We start from the raw sequence: 23,585 nt of genomic DNA, 5'->3' as shown, positions 1-23,585 counted from the left end.
GAGTGGTGGGGAGGCTCCTCAGCAGAGCCGCGGGTCAGAAGTGCTCAGGTGGATGCCCCAAAAAACCATACACATCCTACCTGAGGGAGAGGGGTCTGCGATGAGAGGTTCCTGTGGTTTAAATGTCCCTTCACTGAGGTGGCAAGGTTGAAACTTTATACAGAAACTGTGAAAGCAATAACCTTTCCTTTGGAAAAGACATAAGGACCTCCCTAGGAGAGCACCATGGCCAGGGCCTGGCCAAGGACCGGCTGTACAAGCCTGAGGTTAGAGCTCCTCCCCAAAGTTGCTGAATAGGAAATTTTTCAAATCCTGAGAATATTAGTAAGGCAGGGAAGTTGCTCGTCTTTAGCTCTAGCCTGGAGGACTGTGCTCCTGGAACCACCACAGAATGTTGCATAATTTTCTTGAGTGGGCATTTGTCATCTGCTGCTTTTGTGGAAACTGGGATACTCCGTATCTTTCTGCAAAAAAGGCACATTTACGTTTCTTTCGAAGAAAAAACTCTCTTCTTGCTGGGTTCCTGATAATGGCACTTGGACAGGTCCGAGTGTGTTGTCAGCAGAAGGACATGATGATCACATCAGTGCAGGATTCAGAATTTGTGTTCTTTAGCAAAAGATTCAGTTTTAGCAGCTGCATTGGAGTTTAAATTCACTTTAAGCCCATTAATGGCACTTAATAAAAAAGTTTTAAGTAATTGATCCCTCTGTCCAAGCAGAGAAGATGGCTGATACATTGGGCTGGGATTAACAGCCAAGGTTGTTTCTCAGAGGAAGAACAACAGCTTTCCTAGTGCTGGTGAAATTTGTAATCATGTACATGAAGTCTGATAAAGCTCTGGAAGCCTCCAGAGATGGGCCTAATTCTGCACAACCTTGCTAATAGAATTGTTGACCTGAGGAGGATCTTTGAAGAATCAAGTTGATTATGCAGAAATCATTATACACAGTTGAAGAAGACACCAAAAAGTTTTAGAATTTTGTCTACATCTGTGCCTCTCTATCCAAAATTATATTGTTTTCATAGGTACATTTCCTACAAAATAGCTCTTACCTTCTAAGGAGGAAAATATCTGTGTCAAGACATCTAGAGCTTTTGTCAAATATACCTGAAGCCATCATTTTAATTTGGGAGTTTTCTTTTGTTTCTTCTCATGAATATATCACATGCTGATGTCCTTAATTCCAAAAACCAGAATTAGAATTTTTCATTTGTCTCATCTGGTCTGTGATTTATTTCCATGCTGACAGATTTTACATTTACTTTCTTAAATAAGTGTGCACTGCTTTAAGGTTCTTTTATAAACAGCACTTGTAAATCAAAGATCAACATCAAAGGTGTTCACTGTAAAATAACTATTCTTGTTTGGAACACACTGCACTAGAAGTCTCACCTTTCCAAGGTTATGGTGTATTTATACCCTGCTTTCAGCATAAGTCTGAGCATAAGTTACTGCATTTGACCTATGCCACAATTAATTAATTCATTGTTTTCAATGAAAAGTCAAACTATATACTATACTATTACAAGAAAAGACCAAACAAAACACACGTGAGCCAGCACACGCATGCAATCATTTTTTGCCTTTTATTTGTTCATAACATTCAATATTTTATATTGCACAACTTCACATATTAAGTATAGTCCTGTTCCCGTATATTATTTTCAAAGGAAAGAGTGAGAATAAAAAAGGCATTTAGACAAGCTTTTGAAATAAACACTTACGTCTTTCTCAACTGTATATATGAGATCAGTGGCAAAATTCCTATTTTAGAAGTATATTCATTCAAAAGTAATAAGAATTTTAGAAATATCTTTAATTTGCCTTCGTAAAATAGGATTTAGTCTTAAAAGTCATAATACAACTGTTTTACTACAGTGTTTAGAGAGTTACTTGTCCTGGAGGGCCCTACAAGAGGGTGTACTAGATTCTCAGTAGTCACCTGTACTACTGTTCAGACTCTTCAGAACAACTCAGCCGAGTAGCTCTGCATTTTGTACTCGGGGTGTTTTTTCATTCTTCATCTAAAATGTCTTGAACACCTGTTCCAGATGATTGGCTTCTGTGGAACAGCAATGAGAAAATTTTAATTTTACAATATTGTACGAGTTTGACCTTTGGATCGGTCTGTCTTGTCTGTAGGCGTGCTTCGTTCTGCCTCGCCTTACACCACAGGCTGTATCTGCATCTGGCCAAAGTGAAATGGTACCACTCCTATTTTATAGTGTTTGATTTCTGCCTATGAGAGCAGTGTAGAATGAAGCCCTGGATATCTGTCACAGGAATACATGTAATTCTTGATCAGGGGAGAGCAGTCGGATCCCTTTCGCTTGCTGCTTTCCAGTTCACCACAAAGAGCTATTCTGGAAGCAGCGAGAAACACTCCTTTCCCCCAGGCTCGAAAGCAGTCCTATCTGGGAAGATCTACCCTGCTACTTGGCTGAGACACAGGATTCAAATTGAATTATTTCATATGACATGCTGATGCCAGCCTCAGATCTGGATTTTTCTTTCTTGGTCTTTTTTTTTAACCTCAGACTTCCCAAGTTCCTCAGAAATCTTGGTTTAATTGAACATTTAATTGGATTTTGGAGTATCAGTAGTGTATAGAGATTTTGATTTTCATTCCTTTAGGTTAATGTAGCTAATTTATGTTTCCTTGCGGGAAGATTTAAACTGTTCCCAGAAGACGGTGGAAAGCAAATGCACTGTTTGCAAAAATATCTGAAGGATCTTGATGTGAAGAGAGACTTGCGTTACATTTATATGCCAGTAAATGAAATCAGAACTCCATACAGCTATTCCTTGCTATACTATTAATCAGGCTTGTAGGGAAACCCAGTGTTAACTTTCAAGCTATACTTTGTATATGCTTTTTGTAACTATTGTTCCTTGGTTGGATGTCCTTCCTACTTCTGCTGTCTTTCTCTTAAGTTTCATGCCCTAGCCCTGAAAGAGGAAACAGTGCTACCATGAATCACCTTCCTATTTTACATGGCCATGCTCACTCTCATGAAAATCTCCCCCCTCCCCTTTATTTTTTTTGTGACTTACCTGCCCAGTGCAGCAGTTCATTGCAGTTTAGGTTTTAGGTGAGTGGTGGAGTTGCTGGGGTCCCATAGGGTTGCACAAATGTGAAGGAAGCAACATTGGCCATTTGTCCTCTCTCTACCTCAAATCCCAAATTGTCGCAGCAGGCACCAACCCTCTCAGCCCTAGTTAAATGAAATAAAAAGATGGTAAGAATGAATTTATAAATCATCAGCAGTAAATAACTTATTATTAATGTTTTGGAAAAAAAAAAAGTAAGATTAAAGCAGCCGCTCCTTTTGGCAGAAGGAATGAGCAGAGTGGAAACTAGACATCAGATTGCTGATTCAGAGTTCGATCCCAGATGTGGGAGGAGAAATCTTTCTGGAGTTCCTCATAACTCACTGAAATGAGATAGGCTGGTCCTGCTTGGGAGCAACAAATGGATTAGATCAGCATGGGAGAACAGACAGATAAGGAGAAGGACCTGAATGACTGTTGTTTCAAGGAAGCCAGAGAAAAGGAATGCAGAGAAAGATTAATGCATCAAAAAGTAGGAAATATAATTGGTTTCTGAAGTGTTTCTCTGAACACTACTCTGTCATTTGTTATAGAGTTTTGAAACCCAACCTATGGTAGCATATTGGAACATGTATTGGGTATGTATTGGTGTTACTGGTACAGATCTTCAGTGTATTACGAGCTCTGCTGTAGCTTTTAATATAAGAACCTTATCAAATCACTTAATTATGTGTTTAGTTTTGCCTTATATAGAATAAGCTCTTTAGCTACCTCTTTTATGTTCATTTGGCAATATTAATTCTGAGCCTTTTCAAAATGTTTTTAAATTCTTGGAAGGTGCTAGGAAAACTTAGAGCAACATTACCAGAAAAGTATTTTGAATAATATCTGTGTGCGTGTCAGAGATCTCTAGAAATATTCTCATTGTTTTCTTACTTTTCTCTCTTCACAGATACATTTCATCAGCTCACACATGGAAGTTTAAGAGACTTCATACAAAATATATGTGAAAATGGAAAGTTCATCTTTGCTATCATCCTTACATGATGAATGCAGATCAGACAACTATATTGAACCTCATTACAAGGAATGGTACCGAGTAGCTATTGATGCTCTGATTGAAGGAGGTTTAGAAGCCTACAAAGAATTTCTTTCCAAAGAGAGATGCTCAGAGTTCCTAGCGGATGAGGAAATTGATTATATTTTGAACAATGTTCACAAACTTCCCCAAAACACAATTTATTCCTCTAACCATGCCATTGACGACACCTCTTCCTCGGGAACCTACTGGCCCATTGAATCAGATGTGGAAGCTCCAAATCTTGACTTAGGTTGGCCCTACCTGATGCCTGGAATTTCTGGTGGTACGAGTATTGATCTGCTTTTTCATCCACCACGAGCACAGCCTTACACCATAAAGGAAACTATTCGGAAGATGATACGAGATGCAAGAAAGGTAAACAGGAAAAACATTATTGGGAAAAAATGTGGCAATAATAATCTAGTTGGCATTTTACTAGAGGCTTTTTTTTTCTTCTGGCAGGAAAAAAACAGTCTGGCTGCTAATAATTCAAACAGAAAGGTTTTCCCAGAATGAGATCGGTCCCTTGGTATCGCATATACCAATGGTATTAACCTTATTTACAAGGGATCAGGGATTAATTGGAGGGATTAATGAAGCGTAATTACAATTTTACTGTAATACTGACCAGTCTGTGAGAAGTTTGTAGATAATCAGCACACCTTTTCTTTGACCTCAGTTGAATATACCTCAAGTGATACAATTCTATCTAACTTTAGTATATATCCTAAGGTTTCTCTCTTGTGTGAGTGGGAACACATATTGGTTTGGCATGGTAGCCAACTGTTATATGAAAATAACACCTTGGTGTACATCTGACTAGTGTACCTTGAGAGTCTCAGGTTTTGTGATTTTGCGTGCTGTCCTTGCAGAAATTAGTCAGAAAGTATTAAAGAGAGCTCAGAGGGAAAAAAAAATGAAGTTTAGGCAACAAGGAAATAAATTTTAGTTGGGTACCTTACCTTCATTTCTGACTAATGACTAGTTTATAAGAAATGTGGACACTTCTCCAAATGTGCTTGTCTCCACTTAGGGGCATTTGCATCTTGAGTTTCCTAAGGCACACCCAGCTTACACCTCAGTGACAGGGTGCTGTATGTACAAACCACCTTTTGCTTTCCAGTGTCAATTTTAAAAAAACACCAAAAAAAATATTGGGATGCAGATCTGTTTGACCCTGGGCAACGTTACCTCTTTAAACAGATGTGACACAGTTTCAGAAGTATTCCTAGCAAGTATGTCACACTCCCCTTTCTTCCCTGTGAAATAAACTGGATTCTGCATGACTCTATGGGCTTTAAATGAGTAGGACAGGCTCTAGCTCAAGTGCATCTGTAAACACGTCAGTGGCTGAAATGTACATGTAAACGTGTGCAATAGAAGTGGACTAAAAAGGGCGGGGAAGGGAAGGACGACGTCTTTTTATGATGTCTCTCCTCTATTTAGATAAAGCATATAATTTGTTGCCATAATAGAGATATCACTAGGCCTTTTATCCTGCAGTTTACAGACTAGAATGACTGTATGCTCAAGAAAGCATAGAATTAATTACTTCTGTCTTTGTCCTTTTCGTAGTGAGATTTGGTGTTTTCTGCTTTTGTATGTAGTGAGGCTTGACCGTGACTTGCCCAAGATACTCCGTGGTCTTTTTCAGCTGCAGCTCCTGACCTACCAATGTGTCCGCTGTGAGGGAAACCACAAAAATACAGTTACCTCTGTTGCCAAGACTGGTTCAGTTTTGCTACAAGGTCTTGAAATGCCATGAAGAAAGGCTCTTTCCAGTCAGTTGCCACGCTTTTTGTGCCTAGTGGGCTGGCTGCATGCAATCCAGTCCCTTTCCGACAGCTCTCTTAGGTGGTGATGCTGCCTTGTTAAACCCAATTTTAAGGAGTATGCCTCCTCTGAATGCCGCTATGGAGAAAAACTAGGTGTGATTCTTACTCGTCTTGAGAAAAAGGTTGAGTGCATAGTATATTGGCTCTCTGATGCGCTTGTTGTGCTTCCAGTTTATAAAGAGAATGTTATGTATATGTCACTGTCAAATCTGACAGCTGAAAGGTTTGTTTAGTTGATCAGCACAACCTCAACAGCAACAACCATAACGCTTTTGATACAGTGGTATGGGTTGGTCGCTTCAGGAAGCAGCAATTAAATCTAAAAGACATAGTGTTGTTCAGCCTCTTCTGTCTGCAGATGCATAGAAAAGTTTAAAGTATTTCTAAGGAAGGTAAAGTAAGGTATCTAAAACACGCTTACAGCAGGCAAACACTTTGTAAACAGGCTAACCTACTTCTTCTAAGTCACTTATAAAAATATATTAAACAGGTTCTTTGTTATGTAGTAGTGGAGATGTGTAGTCATGTGAGAATATTCAAAGGAAACAGGAAAAGGTTACACATGAAAAACAGAGACCTGTAAAGAATAAACAAGTTCTTCACCAAATTGCATTAAACCAATACAGCTCTAAGCAAAATCTATGGGAATTTCAGCAAACTTCTGTGGGAAAATAAACAGACTGTTTGGACGCAGGCATATTCATACCACCAAACTTTAAGCACCAAACCTGAGTGCCCAAGTTCAGGCACTGATTTCCCTGGGCTCCCTGAACACTCAGTGCAGCAGGAAGCCAGCTCCTACAAGAGCAAGGCAGAGAATGTTTCTGCACTGATTCAACCCGTGAAGGAACCCATTCGATATATATTTATATGTATATACTAGCCTCATAAAGGAGACTGAGCTAATCGAAACCTAGATTCTTTTGAATATTTGGAGATATATAAGGAAAAGATGACATTATTGGTAGACCTACTCTTGACCTCTTTCATGCTTGATGCATCACAGTGTCAGTCATTAAAATGATCATTACATATGTTAATTTTGACCTTAAGAAGACATGTTGTAAACAACATTAAGCAACTTGCTTGCTGACAGTGATTTTTCCTCACTGAAGAGGAAAATCATTTGTAAGGCTATGCTACACTAGACTAAAAACAGTGACTATGAAATTTGTCTTAAGCAAATCATGGTAAGTACAGTCAATATAATAATGGAGGGTTTTTTTACAGAAAAGGATCAATATTATTAAATCGTAGAAAAATTAGATAACCATTTTAAGGAGATGAATCCATGCTTGTGATACATGTTTCTTAATTTATGTTAGAGTAGGGGAACTGTATCGTAAATAGGATGGCATTACATTACAGTCTATACTATAGCACTTCTGTGGGATAGGTGTGATGTTAGCAGAGTGCCTTAGGTCAAACCTAATATATCAAGAAAATGGATTTACTGTTGGTGTATCTAGACCTCATCTCCAAATGATACAGCTTGCCAGCCACCTTCCTCTGTCAACATAACCTGTGTTCATACAAGGAGGCTGTTTGGCATGACTCTGTCAACTGGGGAGACATAAGTCTTTTTCAGATGTTGATATAACCATGTGGGGAAAAAAGCACTGCAAGGTCTGCCTGACCTTAATGATGGACAGACTTTTGCAAACAAGCCAGTAGCCTTATTTCTTGTGTGTTTTGGAGGCTTTTACCTTTAATCACTGGCAGGTTTCCAGCTTCTCTGAAGGCTGAGGTGCTCCTACAGCCTGACTCATCCCAGCTGGGCTGTCTGAACCACAACTGATAATGTTTAGCAGTTTTTTCTGAGAAGGTTATTCATCTGAGAGACAGTATCAGGATGATTACTCATCTGTATCAGGTTAACGTGAAACTTCCTTCTTTTACTATAAAGTAACACAAAGACTTCAGTAATGAAGTGTCCTCTCCCTGTATGACTTTTCATAAGAGTTGCCTCAAAACCATCGATACAGGCTTGTACATTTGTGCAAGGAACAGCTCATACCATCTTCTCAGGCGTGACTGACAGGGTGAGGCAACAGGGAAAGAACAGGACAGAGCACAAAAGGGTCCTTCTGGCCGTGTGTTTTTCTCTTACTTCATTAACTGGATTCCTCTCTCCACCACGGAGACATTCCTACATAGTTTTAGAGAGAATGCATAGCTCTGAGTCTTTTAGGTTGATATCCAAATAAGGATCAGCTCTTCCTGGAGAGAATTCAAACCTGTTTTTTAAAGAACTATGTTGTTTAGACAACCCAAGGATTGCTTGTTTGCACCACAAGCCAGAAAACACTGAAAGACTTCCCTGACGTACTTTAGGGAATTTCTGATGGAATGTAAGAAGTCGGACGCTATTTGATAAATATGCAATACTTTTCACTGATTTTATTTTATTCAAATAAACTAGCAGTCTTAAACCTGGGTTCGTAAAATCAGTGATAGTTGTGAGACTTTTTAAAATCTTACTTGTTTTTAGAAGCTTAACTAGAAATTTAGATGGTTAGTGTATCATGATTCTGGAAACTCAAAAAAGGGAGTTGTTTTTGCTGAATTACTCATGATTGGGCTTTTTAATGTGAGAAGGAGTTGCAAAACTTGGACCCTTGGGAAAGAATTAAGTTATGCTGTAAACAAGTGTAATTTGTTATTAAGTCTTGCCGGACCCACTGTAGGTAGACCTTTTGTAAGTCAAAAAGGGCTTTCTTTGAATTCTCGTGAGAGTTACGTACAAAATCTGATGCCTGTGTTGTCTTCTAGAGCAGTGGACCTAGACAAATAAACAAAAACAGTTGACTCATTTTACAATCATATAAAAAGGAAAATATTTTCTTCTAGTTTGGGTGGGTTTTTTTTCCATTTTGTTTTGTTTTGTTTCAGGCAAGAGTGAGAGGTTGTGCACTACAGAAAAAAATGATTATTCGCTATTGATCTCATTTAGTTGTGTATAATACAGTAATAATGATCTAGTTCTGGCTTCAGTCTAGTATGAAAGAAAATAAAATTCTTTACCTGCGAGTGATGTTTCTATACAGAAAAAAACTTGTAGAATATAGGTGTATTGAGCAATCTTTTTTTACTTTCTCAACAATACTCTTTGGCAACTATTTTAAATATAATTTGAACATAGACTGGGACAACGATAATGAATCGTGTTTGTGGCAGTGCTTATCTTAGCTCATTAATTTCAGCAGTCCAAGCAGAAGAGAGTTCGTTCATAAAAGCTAGAGCAATCTGCTGAATTCAGGGAGAGAGAATAGATAAATGCAATAGTCATCCCACTGCAAAGTTTTCTGTATGATCTGTAGAGTGTCTGATAAACAACAAATATCTTTTAAGCTGAGAGTAACACACAGAAAGACTCAGTTCTCAGCTGAAGATGTGTAGGCAATATTTTCCCTGCCAAAATATTCTACCACACAAGGATTTCAGCAGGTGCTTTTTGGTTCAGCTGCTGTGCTGAAGGGTACATTCATCATTCACTTCTACTCACCTTCTGTTAAATGACCCTGTTAGTTTAAAACCAGCATGGCAGTCGTGTATAGTTTCCAGGCAAAACACGATTTTTAGCTTTTGATAGATTTGTTAGAGAGAGTGAGGTCATGTTTCAGCTTTTCTAATGACACAGGGCACATGCCATGTGTTGGAAGAGGACATGTGCCTTGCTCTTGGTGCCATTATTGTGTGACTCGGTATCAATTTTTTGTCATCTGCTCACAACACGTAATTATTTCAGGCATTTTATATGCTTGGATTTGCCTTTGGAGTCCTCGCAAAGTTTTACTTGCCTGTCCCCTTCTCCCCCTGCCATCCCACTCCCTCTGCATAAGGGCAGTCCCAGAGCAGTCACAGCGGTGCACTTACAATGCAGACAGAGAGGACTGCCTTCCATGGGACACGTCTGCAAGGACTTTTATAATCTGGAAAGCCTGGGACTTGTGAGAAATGTATTTCTTATACACAGTTGCTCTACACATAATACCCACAATTTTTCCTAGTAGTCCTCCCCACTAGGTACGAAGGACCTAAAACTGAAAAGCAAGCAGAGACTAGGGCTAGCCTGGGGAGTGGGAACCTGATAAAATAATTTTTAATCAGTTGCGGTGTTTTTTTACTCACAGGTTTCTATCAGGTCAAAGGTTTGCAAGACTATTTAGATGTCTTTGATACTCATATTTTATATTAAAAGGTGTAATTAACTGATTTATAGGTATTGCTATTTTAATGTCACAACTGTGCTAATGCGCTATCAAAATATCACACATCCATGATGGATTTAAAGATATAATAGGGAAAATTAAAGGCTGTATCTTGCAGATGGCTGTGTTTCTTTATTAATGTGTGTCTTATTCACATATATATAAGAAGTAAGCGTACACATAACCTTTGTAGCGATATCTTTTCATTAAAACCTTTTCTCTCATTGGCATAAACCTTTGTCAGTTAAAACAAAAGTGCTATTAAAAAGTCATTTATGCTTTTTGCACATTTAGTAGATTAAAATGTTCTTTATCATATTCAACAATAACTTTGTACTACAATATGCTGAAGTGACTATATGCTATAAATATGCTATAAATACAAAACAGTTGATTTAAAATAATTTTGCCCAGGCAGAATGCACTTTTCTGTGCCCAATCCAGTGCATTTGGGTTTTGTCTCTCTTTTTCTTGCTTGTAAAAAAACCCCTACCTGACAACGTTGGAGTACTGGTTTTGTTCTGCTCAGTTCCTATCCTCAAGAGATCTGAATTTTCCTATTTTTTTTCAGCCAGAGAACAATCTTGCCCGAAGAACTATAGGCTTAAGCATATTCATATTCATATTAATGTTGCCATGGGCCTTTTTTGATCTCTTGCAGTTTTAGCATAGCTTTTGATCTCTAGTAGCTTTCCAACACAGCCAGTGGTGCTCTGAGGGCTGGGGGACACATTTTGGGTGATTTTAAACTTTAAATTTGTTTGTTATGTATCAGAATTTGGAAACTAAAATATTATACTATCTATGACAGAACTTTAAATGAGCATAGCTTTGTATACAGATACCTGCAACACTGCAGCAGTGTTTGTGTAATACAGTATGATAGAAACTACATGGAAAGTGGAGAACTCCTGACATGGAGCAAAACAAAAAGCACAAAAATCCAAGGAGAGCTGCCAGTTCAGGTGTTCCCATTCTCCCTTTTGGAAGGAGTGGGATTGAATGTCACTGTGTTATGTGTATTAAGTTTCCTCGTATATCAGATCTGAGCACAAGTATCTACTTCACTTGTAATTATTTCAGAACAATTTGCTTAACGCTGTGTTATTTTCCCCGAGGAGTACTGCAGGTATTCCAGCGCAGGTGATAGAGGAGTCAAAGTACACTTTAGTATTTACCTCTCTAAAAGAAGTGCAGACCTTTCCATTGATACCAGTGTGATCACGCCTTTCTGTTTAGCCTGTTGATAAAGTATGTCTATAAACATTTTCTAATAAAGAGGTGCTATTCTGTACAATAAAAGTTAAAGTCCACATTTTCAAAAATGCTGCCAGCATGCCTGAGACCTCGGAGAGCTTTTACTCTTAAAAATCCTATCCTACTTTAGAGAGGAAAGAAGCTGTGGCCATCACAACAGTAATGGGGTGTAACTGGCGTTAAGCTTGCTACTTTATAGTAGGATCTGCAGACATCCATAAAATGACTCACCTCAATAGAGCTGTTCAAAATAAAAGATTGCAAGATAAAGCTATGGCTTGCTTGACCGACAAAGTTAATAATTTTTAGGTATACAGTCCACTGATCAGTAAGCCAGTTGAATTTGCAGTAGTGTTATTTGCATTATAAATGTAGAAGTAGAAACAACTAAACTAGCCATCTCTGCTTTCCTTGGCTTTGACATCTTTTCCCATATCCTGGGTGTTTGTTTTCTTAAACTGTAAACATCATTATGTTTTGATGCATGTCTGTATATCATACAGTTTACTGGCATCTTAGTCTTCCTGATTGGTGCCAGCAGTAGAGACATACCACTACTGCAGTATAAACAGTAGGTTCAGAATTTTTATGCTCTTCTTTATCCTTAGTTATCAAAGAACATGACCAAAGCGTGTGCAGTTTTATAGATGAGAATACTGAGCCACAAAAGCATTAAATTAATATATATCACAATTAAAAAAGAGATACAATTATGAACCAAAAGCCTGAGAGTATTATATGTTAGCAAACAGTACTCAGAGCAAGTAGAGGCCAGATAACAAGTTTTTATTTTCTTGTCTCTGTGGTTTTAGTTGATAAAAAATCATAGTCATGCATTTGGTGTTATAGTTATGAAAACTAATTTCTGAGGAACATCAGTACTTCTCAAAAAAAGTTTGCATTCGTATACGACTGTGGCTTTGTAGTGCTTACTTTTCAAAAATATTTGTAAAAGCATAAAGTCCTTTCTTATCTTCAGATAAAGAGGGTGTATCTTCAAGATATACACAGGGTGTTCTCATACCTTAGCTAAGAGCGGATTATTTTAAGCAGTTCTGTCTCTTGGTCTGGAGTGCTTGCACTGACTGCCCAGAAGATGTAAGATGTGAGGGAACCAGAACAGATTCCTCCAAACCAGGGCCTACAGTGACCCTTGCTCTTCCCAGCAAGGTGTGTGGGCATGTAGCTGCCTTCAGAAAAGTTCTGTGGTGCATCTTTTATCTAGGGGTTTTGGCTAACTGCAGCCCCAGATCTCCTCAGGCCTTTTCACTTCTGCCAGCAATCCTGCTGTAAGAGATGAAGCTGGGCGATAGGATAATATGAGAAGTTATGCACCGTATCTCTTAGAGATGAAAAGAAAACTTTGATATCTGCTTCATCCACTAGCAGTCGGGCTTGAACAGTAGCACAGGATTGTGCGTTCAGGTGGCCAAATGGGTGTGCCTTCAATTCAAACATCTCAACCTTATTTTCATGCTTTTTCCTGGAGCTGCAGGCCCTCTTTGCCAAGCAGGCTGCACTTCAGCTCAATAAGCTCCCTTTATGGCTTAAGCACTAGGTAAAGCACTAGACATCACCTTCTAATTCAGGTGAATCTGAGTGGCATCAGCCCACAGAAGGTATTGTAGTTAGTGTTTTCCTGCTAGGCTTTTGATGCTCAATAAGCCAGAAATAAAAGTGAGGATGACGTGAAATAACCAGCACAGAAAAAGAGGAAGTGTCTGCTGGCTCTCCGTGGGACCTTTCTCAAGAAATGCCCACCAAGGGACAGCCTTATTTAAGCTGTGCAGAATTCACTGCTAGCGAGCTGTGCCTCCTGCTCAGAGACATCAGAGGCAGCGAACAGAAGTGACAGTGTCAACCAGCAAATCTGATTTCCCTCAAATGCCAGGGGGAAACCGCCTGTCAAAGCAACCAGATCTTCATCCAGCATGACAGAGCACAATAATATCTGAAGCGATCTGCTGTTCTGATAATTTCTTGGCACTGCCTAATAGTGGATTAGCACAGGCATGCAATAATTGCCTGAAAAGTCACTGTCAGGGGTGTGGGTTTCTTTTAAATAATAGGCAGGTGTATGTGGCTGCACAGTGTCTGTTTGATAGAGATCCATAACCTGTCTTTGGTGACGATGGGCCTAAAAATATCAACCATCAATGGATCCGGCCCCTACACTAGTATGTACTGTTATGAGTCTACAGAAAGCTGGTTTACAAAGTAACAAAAACTATATTATTTTGCTCAAAGGAGATACTTTTGAAATGAGAAAACTAACTGTAGAGATGAAACTGGGAATTATGATCCATTCTTCTATTTGTTTTTTGTATTTGCTATCACCTTATTTCATGTCTTAGCTCTGTATGATCACGAGGCTGACATAATATGTGACTGACTGGAATTAAATAATGCTGAAATAGTTACTTTTGCGGTAGCTGAAATAGTTATCATTATCTATTTTGTTCATCATTTCTAGGCTTATGGACTGACAGTAAGACACTTGTGCCAGAAATCTAATTAACCAGATGATTTGATTTCTTATGCATAAGTCAAATTTAATGATGGAAGTGCAGTCCAGATCTGAAGTGCTGCGATACAGGATTGCAATCTCCTGTTACAGGATTTCTGTCCCGAGGAAGGGCTCAGTACTTTGACTTGAAGTTCAGAGGAGTTAAACAGTGTCTTTGCAATGAGCTCTTGAGAGCCCAGGAAACTCTTCTGTGTAAACGTGAGTGCCTTGCAAAGCTAGGGCTCCAAGTGCTTTTGGAGGAATAAAAAGGAAGGAAGAGACGTGCTGTTCGTGGGACTTGGGAAAGAGGCATGTCAGAGGAGCAGGGATCTCTGCTAGTCCTTTCGATTGCTTTAGAAACCAGTGCAGCAACTAAACACTGTTTAGACCTCCTGAGGGACCATAACACTCTGGAGCCAGCACCCAGGGTGAAAATGCTAGCAACTTTGGATTACTTAAGTCTTAGAGCATCATGTGGAAGGGGGCAGCTTAAGACAAATGCAGATGGACCAATGTTCAATTCAGCTGGGCTCTGCTTCGTGCTGTTGTGTATAAAGCAGAAGTAACTCCATGAGAATCGGTATCAAATGGATGGAAGTAAGGCAAGAAAGTCATTCAGTGTCTGCAGTATGCAGGCATTTCTTCTCTCGCTCCCTGAAGTGACCGTGCTTATAGGAAACCTGTACATTTCAGTTGCAGTGCCTCTTCCCTCCTCCTCCCTCTTCACCCCACCACTTCAGCTCTTCCTCTTGGACAACCCTCTCTCCTCGGCCTTTTCTCCTTTCATCGTGCACCTCAGCCAGAGGTGAGTATTGACTGCCTGCTCTAGGTACTTTTGACATCTTTCTTAAATGCAGTTCCTGGTGTGACATGGGAATGTGAGCTCTCTCTTAGGTCAGTAAAGAAAGGTGGATGCCTTGGAGGATGCCGGTCAGCACACCTGAAGCAAGTGCTTGCAGTAAGGCATTTGAGTCTTTTCGCCATCCTGTCTCTGCCAGTAAGAAGTGGTAAAACACAGTCATGATGTTAGAAATACAGCAGTGATTTTGAATTGCTAGTCAGATCACTCAATTTTATTGGCAGGTTTGTGATCTTTATTTTCAATTGTAGATCTAATAGATTAAATATTAGAGGAGGTATATTTTCTGAATAGGACTGTCTTATTTACCCTCTGTTTTATTTTGCAATAAATTGAAGTTTTTGGCAACAAGGATGAAGTTTAGAGGTAGAGCATTTGTGTATCAGAAATTACAATAGCCTGTTTAATTACAAAAACTGCTTGCATACACAATTGATTTTAATCTCATTTTGTCAAACAATACATCTAATAAAACTTGAGAAGAAATTTTATAGGTATTTGGTAAAGGGCAGAGAGAAGAAAAAATAATACTTGTTCAAAAAGATACTTTTTTTTCTTCTTGAAACAAAATCAGATCCCTGATCCTGAGAGGTTTTAAATACTTTAATATCTGTACATGAGAGGTTCAATTAGCTTAACATGCATATGTGTTTGCAGGATTGACGCCTAGGGATCTGACCATGTATCATTAAGAATCTGATTTTAAGTATTTAAATAATCTCTTTCTCTTAAATCATGCCACAGTACCCTTGTAGTACGAATTGAGCAAATATCTTCACTTGATTGTATTCACTGTGAGCAACTAAAAAAAAGAATAACATGTTCAAGCAGACTGCTGTATTTTTTTTTATTCTAAATAAAAACTGCATTGAATAACTGAATATCTGAAACCCAGGCAAGGCACTGACACTGGTGGAGAGTTTTCCCTTCACCAGATGCTATTCCACCACTCAGTTCTCCTTTACTGATCCCAGCATGCACGTGCAGGCCCAGATCCCACAGAAGTCTAACTCAAAGGAATGGACGCACAGATGAATGTTATAGAAGATAGGGTGGTCCCTTAAAAATAAATTCAAGAGCAAGACTAATTCATCATGTTGATGCATAAAGAGCAAGAATAGTTTTTGCTGATGTAGAATGTCTATCAAAGAATATTTTTGTTCTCTAACTTCGTATAAATGGCCTCAACCAAAATGATTGAGTCTCCTGCTAGCAAACCTTAAAGAGTTTGTACTGGGGATAGAGGCTTCATTATCTTCTGCCACATCACACATGCTTACTGAGCTCATGTACAGTGCAAGGAAAATTCCATAGAGAAATTTCTCAGTTTGTACTCTAAGGCTTTTTAAATGATTGCAAAATAGATATTAAAAGCACACGTGCACTTTTTCATGCATGCTGGCATGCAAGCCAGAAAAATGAAAGAAAAAATGATAAGAAGTGAACATCTGGAATTTAGTTATGGTAGAACTGTCCAAATTATCTTATGGATTTTTTTTTTTTTACATGCTGCATATTCTTAAATTTAGGAAAAAAAAAGCCAAAACACTTTGAGAAATAGTTTCATGGACAATTATGACACTATGCTGATACAAAATTGTGTGTACTTATTTTGTATTTTGTTAGTGGTGGCTCAAATAATCCTAGGGATCAGAATTTCATAATCTGCTAAATTCCATGGAGAGATATTGCTTATACTGTCTGAGGAGGTGACTTGCTACACTTAATTATACAAAGTAGTTCCTCTTGAGATATAAAGTAAAAGAAGAAAGCATTTCAGTTTTATCTATTACTCTCTAGAGCATAAGCCAGCTGTCTATTTTTAACGTAGTATACTATGCATGACAAAAATAAAGATATTTAGAAAACAGGAAGGATCGAATTGCTGAAATTTGTAATAATAGTACTTAAGTGCAGGCATTGAAGTTACCAAGCTGAGTAGTGTATCTGAAATCAGAATTAAAAGATTATCTTTGACAGACTTTTTTCCATAAAATGTAATTAGTTTAAGAACACAAACAACTAGAAGTTTAAAGATTCTGGGGGGATTTCCAGCAAAGTACATTGACTGAAATGTTCTAGCAACACAGTTTTATAGCATTATATCATGTGAAAATACTACACTGAATAAGAAACAAAATGTTGTGGCATTTTAATTCCAAATACAGAAATCTCTCTGTCTTGTATTAAAGATACTCAGAAGTAATGATAACATTGTTGGCTGCATTTCAGTTCACCCTAATGTTCATATAGAGTTTCTAGTTTTAAAAAAACAAATGGAACTTACTCAAAGCTGCTTGTTTTCATACAGTTTGTGTGGGGTTTCATAGCTTAATGAATGCAGAAAGAAATGGACCTAGGTTTAAGTTTTTCCTTGGTTAATAGATCCAAATCTTGGCACATTCTTTGGCCAGTCTGGGTTGAACGTTAAGTGTGTCACAAAGTTTAGGCACCTTTTTGATGCCTGTTGGAGGCATTGCTGTCCTAACGGTTGAGATGTTACTGATAATTATGCTAAATATTCTCCTGTTTGAAAATTTGGAAATTATGCAAAAAAATCGCTTGGACCAGGCTTTGAGTTATTTCTCTAGAGAGGACAATTTAAAAAATATGGTAAGTATAGTAACATATAAATTAAAAATAATCCAGGACTTTAATTTTTTTTCTGAACTAGTCTTCCATTCTCTCTAAATCCTATAGTGTTGAATTACAGTAAAAATACACCAAATTGTATTTTCCCATTATAATATATTGATTTTTGAATAGCTATGAATAAAGTCCGTAGCAATTGCGATGTAAGTAACAGGCATTGATCTGTTCTGATTTTGTTTTTAAATTGCTTATCTGTGGCTCTGGATGGGATTTTAGCCTGAAATAGTAAAATGTAAAGCAACTTGCTTGGTCAATCTTATGACTGTAAACTATATAAACCCAATAGCAGAAATCTGTTTATTTATAAAAAAGGAAAAAAGTGACACTAAACAATTTTCAAATGATCTGTGTAAACAGGTTACATGATATTTATATAAATAAATAAACACACACACTGGAATTTCATTGAAAAGCTTACTGTCAGCAGCTGCCACAGTAAATATTGCACCACACAGGCTGAAATGCAGAACACCTATGAATATGATGTGTGTGAAAATTCTTTCATGGTGATTATTAACATATTCGCCTAAATTAATGCATTAGGAAAATTGAGAATGGCATTTTACTTAGAACATTTTTAACTGATTTCAAAGTCAGGGTTGGCTCTTGAAGGTCAGCAGCTTGTCCAGGAAGGATTTTAATGTTAATAAACTATACCCTCTTTTTCTTTCCTTTCTCAAATTTGCTTAAAACCACAAACCCAAGAAAATCTCAAATTAAATGTTTCATTTGTTTTCAAGTTGCCAAATGTTCCTCAGTGTTTCATTTGCACTTTTTGCTTTCTTGGTTGTTTTTAGGCATGCTTTTGGGTGCTTTGTGCCTGGGATTTTCAGGAGACTGAACCTTTGGCACCGCATCCAGTGAGGCTCCCTGCACTGCAGGTTCATTCCCCTCAAAATCCCAGCAGCAAGGCTTTAGTTTTGAGCTCGTTTATGTAGCCACGATCTCTCCCCTCCAAGATTATCTTTGATTCTGATATTTTACTGAATACTATTTTTTTTTATAAATCAGTCTTCTTTACTTCTTGATTGTATTCTGCTGGTTGTTCTGTGTTCACGTGTCCTCTTCATGGGCCTTGTCATTGCTTTCCTTTTGAGATGTAGTTTTCTAAATTATTTTATTGAAAGTTATTTTGGAAAATAACTGGGTAAACAATAATCAATATTTGTATCCTTTAAAAACTCATAGCTTGTTATCAGATTTGGGGGGCCTCCCTATTCATCTTTGCAGCCATTACCAGACTGCAATATCTGCTGAGGTTGATAAAACTAAGACATTCACAGATTTTGATGCCAGGAGGGACCATTATGATAATGAAATCTGACTCCCTGCACAACACAAGCCTGACGCTGTTGCATCTTCAAAGAGCTGATACTAAGAATAAATCTGACCTTAAAACGCTTGGGTGCTAGCCTTGCAGTCAGCACTTCTGGGTAATTAATTAATACTCGCTCAGGAGATCAGATTTTTATTTTTGTACAATCGCTTTTCTCTAAATGATGGCATTTGCTTGAAGAAATCCATTTTGCAAGCCCAGGCCTTGGGCTTTCTGCTTGTGTATCTCATCACAAAAGAAGGTGCAGAGAATTATAAATGCAGGACTGGAGGGCGAGGTGAGGCTCGGGCTGCTGCGTAGCTGCAGGGATTGCTTTCACAGGGACTTTGGGGTGCTCGGTGTCTGTAAATACAAGCCCTTAGCCTCTCAGGATTTGTTCCCGTGCCAGATAAAGTACAGCGAGGAGATTCACAAGGAGCAGGTTGTTTTCACCTTCCCAGAGCATCACGTTAGTGTGACTAGACTGTTTCCAGTCACAAAACTAATTAGCAATGGGCTGACTGAGATGTCCCTGCAGAGAACAGCGGTGTGACACACACATGCACACACCCTATATATTTTCAGTTTCCCAGATAAAAATAGATCTAATAATGTTATTCACACATTTATGAAATGGTTTATGCTTTACATATTAAAAGGCTTTCCATAGTTACTTAAGTGTTATTGTAAGTAATTTAAGAGGAGTTCAAAAAGCTGCTTTTTTTTCTGGTAATTTTTCTGACTCTTTTATGACAGAGAAGTAGCAGACTTCAGTAAGTTTTAATTTTTATAGTTATGCCATGGATTATTTGGAAGGCCATAAATAACATTAGTTTATTAAAATATATTTCTATGCTAATATCTTCTAGAACTAGCTAAAATCCTTTTTTGGAGTGATTCACATATTTTTCTAGTTCCATACTTTTGTATCATTTCAAAGACCTTTTACATCCTTTAAAAAAAAAAAAAATTATTCTTCGTATCCTTTTATTTTTGCTCAATATAAAAGTCTTGTGATTAAAAGCATTGGTCTAGGGCTTGAGAGACTTGTATACAAATTCCTCGTAGGACACAGACTTCTCATCTATAGGTGTGAATAGTAGCTCAGAGTTATTTGTGAAGACACATGTAGTTTGGGGTACTTGTGTACTAGGGGTAGTGAACACAGTTTTAAGGGCTTAAGGTGGAATCCACCTTCTCAGGTACTTCTAATGGTTTAAAACTTTATATTTGTGTGGTTTTTCTTGTCCACAAGATTGTTTGTTTGCTTTAGAGCATTCCAGCAGAAATATTTCAGTCATATCCAAATACGAAGAAGAATGTTGTTTGCTTCACCATTGTCTGCCCATGTTCTGCTGTTACTTCACAGTATTTCTTTATGCAGCTGTGAGAAACAAGAAAATATCTTCTTTATTGTTCACACGAAGCACTGTTTCTGCTTTAGGTTGCATTTCAGTGAATGCTCAGTCACTGATGTAATGTCATGAAGGTCTTACCTGTTGCATACCTGACTCTTGTTTCATTGTAAAAATTGTTCCCATGTCAATTAAGATGATGTATATTATATTTTTTATGACTGATAAGAGACTGGAGTATCTTTAAATTACCAACTACTGGTCACAGTTAACCAAAAATTATAAACTCCCTGAAAAATTCCTTCCTGACAGCTTCACCTCACCTCTCTCATGAGTGTGGACTGCACCGACATCTGAGAGCAGGTTCAGAATTAAAAGGAAAGACTCTGAAGAACAGCAAAACATGTACACATTTTTAAGTGAGCAAGAAAAAAGGATACAAAACAAGTGCTGTTTTTTCCACACTTTTGTCAATACAGTGCGGGTTTGGATTTTTTTTTATCTAAAGGAAAGAGGCAAATATTTCTTTTTCGGTCAGTGTGCATGTATGTGTGTGCGATCCTCTACACGCACACGTACAAACTGTTACAGAAAGCATGGTTTCTGCGTATGCACACATGCACAGGATGCATAGCAGTCTAGTACAGAGAGCCTCATTGGCGTGAATTTGGAGTGGGCAGGTTACTCAAGGGAAGATCTTTCCTAAGATCAGAGAGGTACTTCATAAGAACAAATGTTTATTTGAAGGGCACTAGTTTGCATCAAAAAGCAGTTATTTTCCAAAGTGTTCTTCGAATAAAATGTTCACCTCTCCTCCACAGAGGTATGGCAGGTTCTCATCTCCATCCTTATTTCAAGCAACTCAAGTCATATAGTATATTAAGCTATTAGCATGCTTGGCACATTTTTCAAGAGCCAATTTTCCAACAGAATGTGGCTTAACATAAGTCCATGGGTGGTTTGGTCAGTGGTGTTTCTGCCTTTTGTTCCGTACGATGAGACAGGTTCTGTTTTCGATGGCAAAACAAGTTAGTTTTCTTCTCTACCCCTCATGTTTGCTAGCATATATACCCCTGAGGTATACATCTGTTCAGCATGGGAATGTTTTGTGGCTGCAAGGGCCTCACTGGCACAAACAGGCAGCAGATCTCTCAAAGCAAGCTACTGAAGAGCTGCAGTACGTGCCCCTGAGACTGGTTTTCTTCCTCCGTTCTTAAATCCAGGTGCCTGCTGTGATGTTTTGGAAGAAACCCCCTTGCCCTGGTGGGAGCTTTGCATTTCTTGCAGGTGTTCAGCATGCTTCATGATTAGATCTCTGATTATTAATGCCCAAGTGAGGGGGGGAGGGAGGTGTGAACTGGCATGCAATGCTCATCAGGAGGAATATTTTTTAGAAAGCAGAATGATCTCACATACATGAAGTTGTACAACGGCAGACTCGTGATAGCATATTTCTCTTCTACCCATTAATAAAACCCCATTAACTTATCTTGTTGGTCACTAGCTCAATTGAACATAAAGAGTTCAGTTACTTGCACATTGATAATTCATTTCTTTGAATAACTGTTCATTTTATTCAGTCATGAATAAGCACTTCGCATTATCCTTGTGAGGATGAGAAAAATGAGAGGAGCAGATCGTGAGCGCAGGATGACCATGCCCGTCTATGGCTGAAGCGATAGAGTCTGGATCACAGAACTCTGTCCTGCAGCCCAGCTGTATGTGTGCTCATCCTGGAGGTGGCCTAGGACTCTGGTTTAAGAAAATATTGTGAATGCACTGAATAAATATTAAAACTTTTAAACATTAAAAATAAACTTTTACACTTAAATGGAAAGACTAGTAGATATTGAAGATGGACCATTATGATTATCTGATCTGACTTTATCGCAAAGACCAAATAACCTTCCCTGTGATTTTGCATAATTGCAGTATCAAATTGCAAATGCTGAATTAACACTTCTCCTGTGGCCTTGTTGAGGAGCTGTATGCAGATCAGTGAAAGCCAATGCTAATTGCACGTACCAAAAAATAAAGTGTCACCAAGATCGTTCTAAAGCTGTCTGGCTTATTGTTGTCTGACAGAGATAGTTATTCAAAATTCAGCTCACATAGAGACTTAAAAGATCAGTTTAGCAAAAACTTGGCAGAAAGAAATAAAGAAATGTTTCTTTTAATTTTTAAAAGTTGTTTCTATTAATTTCCTTTCTTACCCATTGACTTGCTACTCCCTCAAGTGCCACGCTATCTGTGGAAGATTCACCTTTGAGCAAGAACTGTCAGGTTTCTCTTAAAAAGCTTTTAGAGGGTTTCAAAATTGAAATAATTTTTTAAAAATACAATATTTTAAGGTGTAATATTGCTACTGAAACTATCACTCTTTCAACTAGTAAAAATTGTACTTGTAATTCCTCTCTTTTTAAAGTGCTTCACTTGATCCAGCAATTAAATTTTTGTTTACTACCTTATTTAGTTCCAATTCACTATCCTCTCCACTGGGGTCTACAAGAATTGTAGAATTACTCATCTGCTTCATTTCAGTTTGCCTCACAGGAGGTTTGAGCAGGGTTTTTTTAATTGCTTCCCTACTATTTCAGATGTCTTGCTCCATATGGTAATGTGCATAAAAAATTTGAATTTGTTTTCTTCCTGTAAAGCTGCACATAATTACTTATTAACTAAATTAATCTTTTCTTATCTTTAGGAAATTCTGCTGATGCTTTCAGACTAGCACGCAATTATTTTTTCCTTTTTCATCTAATCTGTAATAAATAATCTAGCATGCCGGCATAATGGATTTCACCTGAGGATCTCAACTTGATTTGCAGACAATAATTAATTAATTAGTTTCACAACCAGTCTTTAAAATAGGTGAAATGGAAATGCAGCCTGCCAGCACACAGTCATTAGCAACATGTTGCACCATTAACTGTAGCTTCTCTATAAGCAGGTGGTGTAATCCGCTTCTCCTGAGTATCAGGGAAGGTTCCTGCTCAAGTGGCACCATGTTTAAAAAAATAAATCGTCTGGTTGGGTTGTTTACCTGGCGCTCAGTTGTAATTATGTGCCATATGGACATATGCAGGCATACATCATGTCTGTAATATATATTGCAGAATAGTGATCTGTCATCATTGCTGTTGCTTTTTTTAGCAACATAAATGTTGCTACAGGTATTTGTCCAGGCATGATATTTTTACTTATAAATGCATTTTACTATGTCACGTAGCTGAACTGGAAAAATTTTAAAGATATACATAAAATGGACAGAGAATTCATCAGAGTTAAACCCTGAGGAAACCTATTATTATTCATCCTCTACAGGAGGATTGTTGGCTTTCCTTCATACTGACCCATCACTGACCTGTGACCAGTAATTTCAGACAGCCTGGATTCTGTGTTTTTCTGGTTTACCCTAACCGTATTACTGCTTGAAGTGAGCTCCTTAAACAGAATTAG

At 38.0% G+C, this 23,585-nt stretch overlaps 1 protein-coding gene across 1 annotated transcript in view; it reads left to right on the top strand.

Annotated features, from left to right (window-relative positions):
• Positions 1-4,067: 4,067 nt before the first annotated feature.
• Positions 4,068-23,585, top strand: part of FAM83B (family with sequence similarity 83 member B) — a 46,183-nt gene continuing 26,665 nt past the window's right edge. The window contains exon 1 of the mRNA XM_068410611.1: positions 4,068-4,511. Coding sequence (XP_068266712.1) covers positions 4,068-4,511 — 444 coding nt within the window. The remainder of the gene's footprint in view (positions 4,512-23,585) is intronic.

The sequence above is a fragment of the Nyctibius grandis genome, chromosome 1 (genome assembly GCF_013368605.1).
Source record: "Nyctibius grandis isolate bNycGra1 chromosome 1, bNycGra1.pri, whole genome shotgun sequence".
Classification (NCBI taxonomy): domain Eukaryota; kingdom Metazoa; phylum Chordata; class Aves; order Nyctibiiformes; family Nyctibiidae; genus Nyctibius; species Nyctibius grandis.
This window is presented reverse-complemented; position numbering and strand designations above follow the sequence as displayed.